The sequence below is a fragment of the Uloborus diversus genome, chromosome 10 (assembly GCF_026930045.1).
Source record: "Uloborus diversus isolate 005 chromosome 10, Udiv.v.3.1, whole genome shotgun sequence".
NCBI lineage: Eukaryota > Metazoa > Arthropoda > Arachnida > Araneae > Uloboridae > Uloborus > Uloborus diversus.
Window position 1 is genome coordinate 13,256,071 of NC_072740.1, and position 14,826 is coordinate 13,270,896.

The 14,826-nt window shown below is 30.7% G+C and overlaps 1 protein-coding gene across 1 annotated transcript in view; it reads right to left on the minus strand.

Annotated features, from left to right (window-relative positions):
- Positions 1-7,695: 7,695 nt before the first annotated feature.
- The window catches only part of LOC129231660 (putative sodium-coupled neutral amino acid transporter 11), an 89,096-nt gene continuing 81,965 nt past the window's right edge, over positions 7,696-14,826 (minus strand). Inside the window, exons 12-13 of the mRNA XM_054866023.1 lie at positions 12,543-12,677; positions 7,696-7,950 (exon numbers count right to left, since the gene is read on the minus strand). Of these exons, the coding sequence (XP_054721998.1) occupies positions 7,696-7,950; positions 12,543-12,677 (390 nt within the window). The remainder of the gene's footprint in view (positions 7,951-12,542; positions 12,678-14,826) is intronic.

The window sequence follows — 14,826 nt, forward strand, 5'->3', positions numbered from 1 at the left end:
AAAAAAAAAAAAAAAAAACAAATAAGAAAAAACTGCTTCTAAAGAAACTAAATGATTTTCTGCTAAAAACTATTTGAAAAAAGTACTATCGAGAAACAGACTCTTGTTAAAAGTGCCACATTGTATACATTGTGACAAAAATGAAAGAATTAAAAAAGCATACTCTAAATTTTGCATTTTATAATTAACCATTTAAAAAAAGTTTTAAAAATCTTTCAGTACAAGATTTTATGCGATTAACATTTAATTTCACTAAATTGAAACACAATATATTTCATTTTAAATAAAATGAATTAGTATTATAATTTTCTCAAGCAAATAAAATTATTAACAATATCACACTTTATGTAGGTAAAAAAAAAAAAAAAATGAAAACATTAACCATACAATGATTTTGACAAAATACATAGTCCATTTAACATGAAAATTTATCAAAAAGGTAAACTGCAGAGCACATGTAAATCTTAGCATAAAATGATTGCTGAATATTTGCATTAATCTTTATATTTTTCCATTTATGAATAAGATAACTCACTAATACACTTAACTGTTTTATACACATTCCCTCAAAAGAGCCAAGATAGCTCAAAAATGCCTACAATGAGGAAGTATTTGAAATGGATTTCACTTTCTGATGCATTACGCATAATTTAATGTCAGGAGTTGTAGCCACTAATGTGAATTAAAGTGATAATCATCAGTTTGCTCAGTTGATTTTTTTTCTGAACTTCTTTAATTAAGCAATTAAGTCAATGAGAACGAAATTCCAATGAGGCGGGTCTGTAACATCTTTTTAAATGAAATACATTGACACATATTTTTACAAGAAAATCATAGATGAAACATTTTTGGGGAATAGAGCTAATTTTCTAAGCATTTTTATCAGCACAGGCATAAGATCGAAGTAGTATTGTGAAAATAAAACACAGTGCTTAATTAAACTTCACGGATAAGGGAGCAATAAAAATTAATTAAATAAAGAAAAATAGAGTGAAAGACAAAGAGTACATTAAATCATAAATTAATTTCTTTTCAAATATTGTTCAGAAAATGTTACCATTCAGCAAATAATGTTTCGCAATTTAATTTAAAGAAATATAGAAATAAATCTGCTGAAAATTTTCAGTTTTCAAAACTTTAATAAAGCAGAAATATAAACATTTTCCGATGAAATTATCTATCTGAGACTGCTGGCATCAGTGATTTTAATATTAACCGATGAACAATGCAAATTTAGATCAGATCAGTATAAAGAATTATTTGTCAATTAAAAAAATTTCTGACAAAGATTAAAAAAGAAAAAATACAAGCATCAGTACAAGTTCTCTTTTGTTCTTGAATATAATGCATTACAACAACTCTAATTTAAATATTTAAAATACAACTTTAAGTACATCTTCAATTCAACTGATTCTGCTTTTAACATACATCAAAAAAACTCAAAATACAAAAATAAATAAGATAGATTTATGTCCTGAGAATTACATTCTTCAAAACTCTTATAACAATCATTTGATTTGTATGTTCAATACAAATTTATTTGAATCACATGAAGCATGAAACGTGAAAGAAAATTACTAACAGACAAATATCACAGGAGAGAAATCACAATTAAAGAAAAAAATCACATACACAAAATCACATAATCACGCAAAGTTAATAGTAAGGTTTACATTTAATATACTGTGGCCCTGTGGGTAATACAGAGACTGACAAAAACTAAAATTTTAGGCATCAGACAAATACATTTTTCAGAGTTTGTAGGAAAATATGCAGCATAAGATGACCTCTGAGAGATATGCGTTTTTGAAAGATCTGAAAGAACTATTCACCAAGGTAAAGTTTTTAGTTGCTGGGCTTTATTGTCAGAACTTGTGTATATAAAGAAGAGAAGTGTAATATTTTGAATTTATCATTTATAACAGCCGTAGGTGGCTTGTATGAGGGGGCAAGGGGGGGGGCAGCTGCACCCTCAGATTTTTGCAAGGAAAACAGAATGAGGGATTATTATTTTATGCTATTCAAGTCTCAGGATATCTTGAAAATAGAAAAAATTATGTAATTTAGTAGGGTTGTGGCCACTTGGAAACAGCTTACAGGAATAGGCCGTAAGAGGGGTAGATAGCTTTAAGAAATCTTTTGATCTTCATTGAGAACTAATAAACTGACTAGAACTAGTCTAGCTGGACCCCAAGCCTGTTACTGGTCATCACATGCGTATTTGCATAACTAAGCCCAATTAAAAAACAAACCAGCTTCAGGAGCCACGCTTCTTAATCCCACCCCCTTCTTTTGATCTCCCACTTTTTTGGTGCACCAGCAGCTTATGAGAACAGCATTTCTCAACCATTTCGGGCCAACGGTTCCCTCAAAATTTGTAAAAAATTTTCGTTAACTGGCGATTTTTTTTTTCACAAAAAAAAAAAATCTAGGAATTAAAAAAAGTGTTTCCTAAATTGATTGTGAGAAATTTTTATTTCCTTACATTAAATTAAAATGCAAAAACAAGTAATTCTTGTTATTATTGTACTGCGCAAATAAGAGAATTTTTGGGAAAAATCACAGAAAATTTTGAAACGCAATTTCAAAATTAAGGTTAAAACGATATATATAAATTTTGCAGTTATTTATTTTACTTTACTTATTCATTTATTCAACTTGGTTTCAAAACATTCCTCACGTTAACAGCTAACGGTACAGTTCCATGTGTGGTGTTTTTCTCTGCATAGTGAACCACAGCAAAAAATACCAGAATCAATTTTCTTACCTAATAGCCTCGTTCACATGAAACTCTTGCACGTAGCAATTCTCACTTCCGCTCTGGAAAACCCGGTTTGAAAATTCACCATTCACATGTGAAAAGTGGTTGTACAGTTGTATCTGACAAAGTGGTTCTGCCCGGCATTCTTAGTGGCTATACAGAGCAAATAAACAAACTCGTTTAGCATAGTGCATTCTGGGTAAAAATCCAGCACTTACTCCAGTAGAAAGCAGGAGGAAGAAAGATCCACATTTACCTGGGAATGCGGTTTAAAGCAAGTTTTTTCCGGAGAAGAAAAGGTGCATGTGAATGGTTCTAATGTATATTGATTGGAATCTAGGATCAATTTGTCTTTCATTTTGGTGCTAATCTGTGAAGAACAGTGTTTTTTGGCCACCTCTAGCTTCAATGCTCCCAACCAAACTGACAGCAGAGTAAGTAGCATTTTCCTGTGGCATTGTATAATCCACAGATCCTAAAATTGACCCGTAAAAAAACAGGGTAAAATCTGTGGCCCTGTATAATCCACAGATAATACAATAGCTAAAAACAAAGTTGATTTGACGTAAAATTTTAGCAACTAAATTGAGAATGTGAAGAAGTAATAATACTTCAGCTATTTAGTCAAAATTAATCTAAAACACAAAGAATTCTTTTATAATTGGAAGTACAGTAAGATAAAAAGTAAATGCAAAGGCACTAAGTCAGTAATCAGCATACAAACCGTTCAGTGCAAATGGAGGCTGCTTCTTCTTTCCCTATAGCAATGCTTCTCAACCTGTACTCTGCAAGAAATTTTTATCATGTCCTTGAACAGCTAGTGAAAATTAATCTAGATCATTTTCATAGTTGTAATTAAATTTATAAAAAAAACTTTTGGATTCATCTTATTTCACCCAATATATAACTATTATGAAAATATTATTTCTATCATATGTGGTCCGCTTAGGTTTTGGAAGGGTACAAAGTGGTCCCAAGTAGTGAAAAAGTTGAGAACCACCAATTTGGAATGTTACATTTAAAAGTAATAATTAAAAAAGTCAAATTGCTTTAAAAATACAAGGGGTTAAAATACGCTTCACTATATTTTTGAGGCATATTTCCAATTTTCAATGCATGAAATATGCTTCTAAAGGAGTTAAAAATATCTTTGTATCTATCTATCCATTTATATATATTTGTTTATAGATTAGAAAAAAATTAATTTTCAGGAGCAGCATCTGATGAGACACTTTTTTCCTCTTCCTTGTTTTTTCATGTTTTAAAAAATCTTAAAGTTGATTCAATCATCTCTAAAACCAAGTGTTGACACTTGTGTGAAACTGAACCTGTGTGAAAGAACAACACAGCGATGCAGAAAATATTTTTTCACTTTTTTGCATCACACTACATTTTCCTTCAACAATTAGTTTTCAAATACTCTTCATGGGTTGAGAAAAAAACGGCAAAATTGATATAAAAAGCATATAAAACAAAACTGTTTGCAATTCAAGCATAAGTGTTTAAAATATGTTTTTCATTTTTATGCCTGATTTGCAAAATATTTAATACATAGGCAATTTGCTATTCAGTAAAAATGAATTAAAGAGGTGCATATAGTTATACTGAGGGGGGGGGGGGACAAAAACCTGAGGGTTTTTCTTGGTCTGAGTTTATACAAATGCAATTGAAATTCCTTTTCAATAAGCAAAATTATCACTGAAGAAATATTTTTCAATCTTCTTTCCAAAACATCATCACACCTTTATGCTTTTAATTTATATCTGTATTTTGATGACAAAATATAAATACAAACTGTTTTGATTTCAGAACGATATTTTTTTGTGCTCAAAATTTGTACAATATTTTGTAGCAAAAGTAAGCTATGAAAATATGAAACCTGAAATTGAAAGAATAGTGTAAAAGGAAGAAATAATGCAGTTTCGAGCTGCAATCATTACCAAAAAAAAAAAAAAAAAAAAAAAAAAAAAAAATGTACACAATCCATTTCATAAGCAAGCATAATTATTTTAGGCCAAAAAGGTTGATGAAGGGCTATTTTTATTTCTGTAAGCAGTCTGATCTGGACTAAACACATTTTCTTACTCAAGCACATTCTGCTCACAATAACCAGAAAGACAATTAAAAAATCACCATGTATATATTCCAACTAAAATTACAAACTTAGTACAAAATAATGTCTGTGTGCAATCAAACTGTTTATTTTCACATTAAAGAAGTTGGCCTAGTAGGCCATGACTAGGCAAATTTGATGAATATAACCAGAGCCAAATCATTCAACATTGCTCCAATGCACGAATTGCACAAATCACAGAGAGAGATTCAACAAAGCACCTTGCAAGTTTCAACAGAACGTTAATTATTTCAAGATTGGAATTAACACAGAGCTCCATTAAATTATATAGTTCAGGGAGGAGGGGGGATGCAAATATATATATATATATATATACTGATGCCACTTAAGGGGATAAAAGAAAGAAAATGAGCATGAGTACTGCCTGATGTTCAAAACTACATGTAGTTTTACTTAAATTTTTTCTGTATTTTCTTTTCTGTTTTATATTCTGTGCCAATTCAATCGGTCTAAAGAGACAGATTGAACTGGCACAAGTTCTTCAAAATTCAGGTACTTTACCAGAATCCATAAAATTATGCAAGAAAATCTCTTTTAGTATTTCAGCAACTAAAATCTTAAATTTTTGTTAAAAAACTTTTTCCACTATGGCAAAAATACTAACGGCCCGAACCAAAGAAAAAAAAAGAAAAAAACTTTTTTGGTACTTGAAATTTTGACTGGAGCATGAGAAATTCAACATCTTAAATATAATTTCTGATCATTAGTCTATTGTATGTCATTCATTAAAAATCTGATCAATTTTATATTTCATGTTTAAAGTATTTGAACAGATAAACCCCAACAATTTTGGTTGAATATCACTACAACATCATAATTCAACAAACATTATAATAAATGTAACAAACAAATACAGCATACACAATTCTACAGATATTCAGAAAACAAGTTTAGACAATCACAGTATTGAAAATTACCCACTAATAAACTTAACATTGTTACAATATGTAGAAAATGCCATTCGTCTTTGAAAGAAATCTGAACACAAGTTCATGGTAAAAAAAAAAGAAATTAGATCAAAATTTGCATTCCATGCATGAACTGTCAAGTCTATTATGGAATAAATAAATAGATTAACAGTGCTTCAAGAAAAAAATTATAAATAAAAACAAAACTCTTTACCTTGAAATCTACCTTGAAACATAAACAATATTTACAATAAAAAAAATTTAAAAATATGCATCAATTAAATAAGCTTCAAAAACACAAACAAAACTATATTATTCACAGATACACACACCGAGACATACAGTTTTTTGAAATTGAATTTTTCAATTCTTTTCTCATCAATAACAACTTAAATAATGACTAACATACAAAAGTAATTAATGTGAAATTAAAAGTAGTATTTGTTTATATATTTAGTTAATTTAACCGGTATGATTTGATATTGCATACATATTTCTATCACAATATTTTGGTAAAAGAGAAAATACTCAGTATGCAGCTAAAACTTTCTTTTGTTTAAAAAACTCCTAGATTTTTTTAACTCTCTTATCACCCTAAATTTCTGAGGTTTATACTTCAAACAGCAATAATTTGATTTCAAAATATTTACAAAATTATTTTCCTTTTACTTAGGAATACCATTCATTCATGTAAAACAGATATGATACTTAAAAAGATGATTTGACTTAAAATTAGTAAAGACTTAAAAGATGATACTTAAAAAGATGAAAGAAGAGTTATTCCTAAATGGTTCTATCAATGTTGTATCTTGTTGTCAACCATAGGTGCTATTTTTCTGAAATGAAAAATAAACTCATTTAAACTGCTTAATGACTTTTTTTCCTTTGAGGTAAGTGAAAATTTTCTTACTTGACTTTTACATATATTGTGAATATTTTTAAATTTGTTTGAAATAAAATAGAATCCCCCAAAAGGTGGGAAACAATAATTAGACTGTTAGGAGAGGTTTACAATCATTTTTAGAGCAGATAAATTGAAGGGTGGAGGCATTGAAATTTTTAAGGAGGTGTTTTAAGGGGTATTTTTCTTATTTGGGGGGAGCTAGCTTTGGGGGGTGTTCTTGATATTAAGGGGAGTGCGTTCTTGCTCTTTGGGGGGGTGGCACCCCTGACTAATGTATGGCTGAGTAATTGAACATGAAGGTTCTGCTTTATAATTATCATTAATGTGTATAGAGTATTTCACAATTACTTATAATGTTTCATGCATATGCTTTTTGAATATTTGCTTTTACAAACAACCTTAATTTTCCTGATTGAATAACTGAATTCTAATTTATTTAAATTGAATAGATATTAAATACTTCCATATTTTTGTTTACTTCTGTAATTTTGTAAACAAGAATATGAGGTAAGAAATGAATTAGTCTTAAAAACTTATCTCTTGATAAACCAAAGGTGAGAAACAATCTTTCTCTTGCATTATATCTGTTGATAAAATTACATGAATGAAAAAACAAACCTTTATAGCATACTGACATATGAAAGCTACCTCCACATTAACATTAATTTGCCTTTACATTTTAAATGTGAAAGTAACTAGTATCACAGAAAAATTAGAACTACACACACGTGCAAATTGAATAGCATCTAATCTTTAAGTAATTTAACTCAACAAAATTATTTCTGATGTTTCAATAATTTAAAATTACTTAACATTCAAAGCAGAATTATAACACATGTGACTACAAAAAATACAACAAAGAAATAAAACAAGTAAATATACTTTATCAAAATAACAATTAAAAAACTAGATTCAGCTGCATGTGTCCCTGAAAAAAGATCATTTAAAATGTCATTACATATGGTACAACCTTAACAACAATAAGATTTTAGTCAGGTAGAGTTGCATTTTTCAGAAAAGTTGCATTTGTAACACAGTATGACATTTCAGCACCATGACTGCATGAAATACCATGAACCATATCAAAAATAGCTTTTATTGTTCCAGTTAAAGCAATAATAACACCCACAATAGCAAGGAAAACAGCAGGACCCTTTTCCCACGAAAGCAGTTTTCCTTCTGTAACTTTGATGTATGCAGCAGCTGGCAAAATGTAAGCAAGAGGAACAGCAGCTAAAACACCCTACAGAAATAAAAAGTTAATTAATATTAGTATAAGCAAATGAATTAAAGAAGCTGTTTTCTCATTTACCAAAAGTATTGAAGAAAAATAAAAGAAATAAAATATGAGTTGAGTAAAAACAAACAACATTTCTTAATCAAGTATTTTATCAAACTTCTGCAAAGGTATAAGTAAAATTAACTAAGACAAGTCTAAATGGTTAAAGATTAATACATTCAAAGCAACAAAGCACACAAATAATGAGAGTGTTATTTATTGTAGATCATTTCATAAAGAGAGGATTTTACACATCTTATATACAGTAGACCCTCGTTTTACGTGGCAGTTACATTCCACGTAAATTGAGACCTACACTGTAAATACAATTCAGAAACATTCCAGGAAAGTAATGGGCAGCTGATGTACCCATTATCTGCCAGTAACATATCTTGCAAATTCCAGGAACTTTTTCCACTAAAATTCAGTAACCTTCCTGATATTATCCTGGAAGCCTCCTGAAAAATTAAGAAATCTTCCCGTTCAAAACCAGTCGTGTCTGTGGAAATAATATCTTGACATCATTCTGATTTATCAAGGAAGTTGAACGAGCATTATTGCAAACATAGCCAAAGCTATGCCAGAATTGCAAGTAAGTTACGAGAATTTTACTTGCCAGCAACTCTTGCAAAGCAACGCAGTCCACACTTTTACGCTTCCTTTGGGAGCTTAATTAGCATGGACGGGGCGTACTTAGAGCAAAGCCGATACACTTTATAAATACGTTCAGTTAATCTTTAAACTGGGAGCTAAAAATATTTTTCACAACAGTGAAAAGTCTGCATTCTTGCAGCTCGTAGCAATTCAGGAAACTTTTTGACAAGAATACTTAATTTTTCCAAGAAGTGGATAAAAACCATTAAAATCCCGAAACGTGGCACGGAAATACCCAGTAACGTTTCGGAATTTTTTTACAGTGTAATATTAGTGTTAAAATAGGGGTTTGGTTCCGTAGACAAAAAAATACTTCATTCTAGTGATGAATAATTGTATAATAAGTTTAATGTGTACTTATATCGACTTTTATGCACAACATGCATAAAGAAAACATAAATTAATTTCGTGTCCTGTTTATAAAGAGGAGCTGGCTATGATAGTATTTTGGCAGTCATTAAGAAATTTTCTCTGTAATTCTTTGCAGAGCATTAATGCATCAATGATCACTTGCAACACATTTCTATGATAGAATCTTCCTTCTCTAACAAATCAGAAAGATCATTTCTAATGTCTAGGAATGGCTCAAAATTTTCAATATGAACGTTTTTGGTTGTGCGTCACTGACATCGTTATTAGAGGTGGGCAGTGTTGTTCTTTTTAATGATCCGTTCATCAGAGGATCGTTCATTCTTTTGGTCTGTTCATTCAACTTGTTCATTTGAACGACTTCGTTCATTTAAAAAAGCTAATCTCTCTGCACATCATACCCACGTACATTTGAAGTGACAGTTCTTCATCAGTAGGGTTGGTTCATTTGACTATAAAACTCTAATAGCAAAGATGAAGATAACTTAATCAATGATAGTGGATTTTTTATAAGACGTTTTTAAATACAGAAGTTTTATGCATAAACTGAGTTTTGCAGTATCAGATCATTTGGGAAGATTTCAATAATGTAGAAATTGGGATTTTTATCCGTTGGCAACAAATTTTTGGCACCAATGCCAGTGGCAGAAATGTTTTCCCTTTGCAAACATGAAAAAAGAGTAGAGGAATATATATTTGCATAAGGTTATTACAAGGGAATATGGTATCCAAAATAAAATTATTCATGAGGAAAATTCGACGACTACGCCAATTTCTCAATTTTCGAAATACCCCCTTCCATTCGTTTATCTTGAGATTAACATACAAAAAGCTTTGGTTCTATTGTTTTTTTTTTGGTGCAAAAGTGTTATTAATTGGCTATGCTACGCCATGTACAGAAAACAAAATTGGAATAAATTATTGCTGTTTGGTATTGTGAGTACATGTAAAAATTATGTGTTCCCAGATGTACAGTAAACGAATGTATAAAAACGAATGTATAAAACGAAGAGTAAAAATAAAAATGTTAGAAACAGTAAAATTCATATAAGTTTTCTCAAATATTTAGTAATGAATATGGTCAAATTTCGACCACTAGGTGAACATTAGTAATAATTAAACATTTCACAACTCAAGCCAGCCTGAACATTTCACAACTGCAGTACAAATAGTGTATCATGTGTTGCGATCGAAATAATGGATTTTATCTTAACAAATTGCCCGACTCTAAATTATTGAGGGTGTCCAGAACATCCGCCTCCCCCCATCCCGGGCCGCGACGCCCATGAGCATACCTTAAAAGAAGCCTCATAGGGTCACAGGTTTTGAAATGCATCGCAAGTCAGCGAGTAAACAAGGCAAAAGCATTTCCTGATATATTGCAAAGCAAATGTTGAAGTAAATACAAAACTAATGTTCTTGAAAGCAATTCAGAATATGATTTGGAAAAAGACAAGATGGTATTAATTTAAAAAGAATCAACGTAGTTCCAGCCAATTTATTGTACACAGGTTTCAAGATTTTTTAAAAAAAGTAAACATCTGCGTTTTAAATGAATACTTGCTTAAGCTGTTGAAATTGACCTTTTTTGATTCTAAAACCAACATTTGTCAACCATGACATCTTATCAAAAGAAAGAGGTGCATTCCTTGAAATAGTTTTTTTTCCAGCTACACAGCTATGTAGCAAAGGCGTCTCAATGGGGTGGGGGCAGGGGGGGTCCTCCGTCGGTGTCAGTGGTCTGCGGGTGACATGCAAAGTGGAATTGCAAGTTTTCGAAAAATATGAAGCTAAAATGCATTTTTAAAACAACAAATTTGAAATTTTCCGGACTTTAACACCCCACATCATGGAACGAATTCTGTACTCAGGATTATGTCCATTTATCAATGCTTAGACCTAGTAGTGACTTTTTCTTTACCAAAAAACTGGTCCCATTAACTTTCCCTGTGTTCAAGATCTGTTTGAAATAATTAAGGGACCATCAATTTCATACACACTCAATCCCCTTACTTTTTTGACCTCAACTGCCTACACATATGCGTCTAGGGAAAGTTATATAGAAAGTGTTCATAGTTTATAGTTGTCTTTTGTACATAAAGTTATAACATAAAATTTCGTTTTTACACAAATGTTGTTGTTGCTGAAAATTGTATGAATTTCATATTTGCATGTTCGTGTTCATTTTGATTAATAATTTTGTTTTTCAAGTTTGCAGGGGGGAGGAGGGGAGTGACACACAACAAATATAATCGGTAGCTTAGCTGAGGAAACGGATAACTTTATTTAAAAAAAGAATCGCCTAAATATTAGAGAGTTTCAAAATTATTCCACACTACCAATGAGAACAGAAAAAAAAAACGCAACACTAATTAAATGGGAGGAAAAAAACCTAGACAGTAATAATACTTATTAAAAATATCTGGACATTGAATCTTGAATAAGCAAGCGACTTGGATGTCACCTACCAAGTTGAAAATGAAGCTAAATTAATATAGATCGTAGTTGATAGGGATGTTATAGAAGACAAAAGGATCCCCAGAAAAGTGATAAAAGGTATTTTGTAGAAAATAAAGAGGTTTGAAATGAATATATTGTACTGTATTTAGAAAAAGGAAATTTGAGTTTGATCAAGAGTTCAAAATTTAAAGATGACTGTAATTAAAAAAAAAAAAAACGATTTTATCGCAGGAACATCAATACAATGTTCCAAAATGCTCACTGTTCAAAAGAACGGGCGTTCATTTTTTACGTGAACGAACCGATCTGTTCATTTTAAAGATTCGTTCTTTTTGACCCGCTCATTCATGAACGACGCATCCCTAGTCGGTATCCTCATTGGTTTTGGCCTCCTTTATCACTCCTAAAAGCTGTTTTTCCAGTGAGTTCCAAACTGTGTTAGTTTAATATCTTTACTTCTGGAAAGAGCTCTGGAATTAATTGCATAAAAAATGTTTCCAGTAGCCCAAGCTCGATTATTAGCAGGCCAAAAGGCAGTTGATTACGTGTAATCTGCAATCTTTAGGAGTTTGGGTTTTGAAAGAGGGGAAATGTTATCTGTTTGCATTGCCGCATCCGCGTAAAGGCAAAACTCATCCGCTTAAAGTAAAATAAAGGTGTCAAATCTTAAACCGCGTATAGTCGAAACCGCATAAAATAAACCTGCGTAAAACGAGGGTCTACTGTATTTAGCACAGGGTTGGTCTGGAATAATAGAATATTTAAGAAACTTGGATATTATCAGTTATTTCATTAAATGTTAAATATTTTTGAATTAAAATATTTTTGTAATTTTTGAAGATAGCAAATACAGTAGAACCCCCACTTTATACTCTCTTTCATACATTATCTAGTACGTTCCATCCACAATAAAGAAAAAAAGATCATTTAACTCTCCAAGAGTAAAAGGAATGCTTCAAGAAGTGATTAAGTAAACATACTTCCTAATCAAAAAAAAAAAAGATTCAAACTTTATGTGGGTCACTAACAAAAGTAATGTCAATGAGTCAGAAAATATTTAAATGTGAACTTACATTGAGCTCTAATACAATGCTAAGGCAATCAGTAAGAGTTGACAGTGCAAAAGTAATAGTTACAAGAGCTACAGTAACAATTGAATGTCTAAAAAGGGAAGATTCCTTTTCTTTGAACACAGCATTTTCAAAGACCTGCAATAAGACTTTCAAATTAACAAATATAACAATTAAGAACAAATTAAATAAAGTTACTTTCAAAAATTCACATTTTAAAAGACTTCTTGAGAAATAAAAGACCTATTGCTTTGTAACTTTTGTCACATAAAATGTATGTTCTAGCTATCATTTCCATTGAAAGTTACATCACCCATGCGTTTAAGGGACCAGCAACAAATTTAGGAAAACAAAAATGTTTTTTGATCATCGTTCATCGTAAATAGCTGAAAATTGGCTGTAAATTGAAGGAATTAGGAACCTTACTATGCACAATTGTGTTATGTACTTTCAAGATAATATCACTGATATTCATGAAGAAGTAAGCATTTCTTTCAGAGCTACGAATTTTATTTGAAGGATTTTGACTCCTGACGTTTAAAGTTTTCCATCAAAGCTTACCAAACTTTCAGAAAACTTGACAACACGTGAGATAAGTGTAATATTAAAAATTAAAAGTAAAATGTTGAAAATTTGATTAAATATGAAAGTTTAAAGCAATTAATTTTTCTCTGCGCATGTGCGAAAGATGGCAATTTATAACTTTCACAATCCAAACCCCAACTAGATTCTCCAACTCATAATAAAATTCCAGTTTAATATCCTAAAAATTCAGAAAGTTATCAGCGATATAATGAGCTGAATATGAATGGATCTTGGATAGGCGACGACTCGTTAGGGGTTGTTCGCAAGTTTGCAACATTTCCTTGCAATCGCTCAGTGTGATTCGTGATAAAAACAGACGAACCCTCATGATTCCTTGTCTGTGCAAGAACTATTCAAATTCAGCTTATTAGAATGCTGATAACTTTTTGAATTTTTAAGATATTGAACTGAAATTTTATTGTGAGTTGTAGAATTTAGTTGGGGTTCAGGTAATAAAAGTTATGAATTGCTATCTTTCACGCATGCACAGAGAAAAATTAATTGCTTTAAACTTTCATATTTAATCAAATTTTCAACATTTTACTTTTAATTTTTAACATTACACTTCTCTCGCGTGTTGTCAAGTTTTCTGAAAGTTTGGTAAGCTTTGATAGAAAACTTTAAACGTCATGAGCCAAAATCCTTCAAATAAAATTCGTAGCTCTGAAAGAAATGCTTACTTCTTCATGAATATCAGTGATATTATCTTGAAAGTACGTAACACAATTGTGCATAGTAAGGTTCCCAATTCCTTCAATTTACAGCCAATTCTCAGCTATTTATGATGAACGATGATCAAAAAACATTTTTGTTTTCCTAAATTTGTTGCTAGTCCCTTAAACGCATGGGTGATGTAACTTTCACTGGAAATGATAGCTAGAACATACATTTTATGTGACAAAAGTTACAAAGCAATTGGTCTTTTATTTCTCGAGAAGTCTTTTAAAATGTGAATTTTTGAAAGTAACCCAATACTTTTGGTCATATAGTGTACATATATATATATATATTACAAGCAAAATAACAAGTTTTAAAATAATTTTTAAGAATAATAATAATGAGTAAAAGGAAAAACAAAAGCAGCAATTTACAGCAAGGGTAGAAGTGATTATTTACTGATTATGCTTGATATAAACTGCCTAGAAACATTTGATTTTGAACACTTTTTCACCAATATTCCACTCAATGAACTTTATTTCTCTATTTCAGATATTTTCAAATTTTGTGTCTTCAATATTTTTTTTCAAAAACGCTAATTCAAGTTTTTAGATTAATGGCATTGCAATGGGAGCTAATTTCAGTTCCACATTAGCAAACTTATTTCTTTTATATTACAAAAGGAAAATTTCCATTGAAAATCCTTCTTCTGCACCTCTTTGTTGTAGGTACATCAATGACCTATTATGTATCAATTTTCCAAAATTTTCTGAACTCAACAAAACTATTTATCACAATTCATTAAAACTTAAAAAAACTAGTTTTAGTCAAAATTACTTCAATTTTCTGGATACAAATCGATTCAAGTTGTTATACTACAATGTCAAAACAAACTACTGTCAAAAGCAATAAAATTCAGCTTTATTGAATTAGCCGCTTTATGGAATCAAAACTGTTTAGAACAAATGTGATTCATATAAGCGGTGACCACTGTAGGTGTCTATATTAGGGTGTCCCAAAAAACAAGAAAGTTGATGCTTCAAGT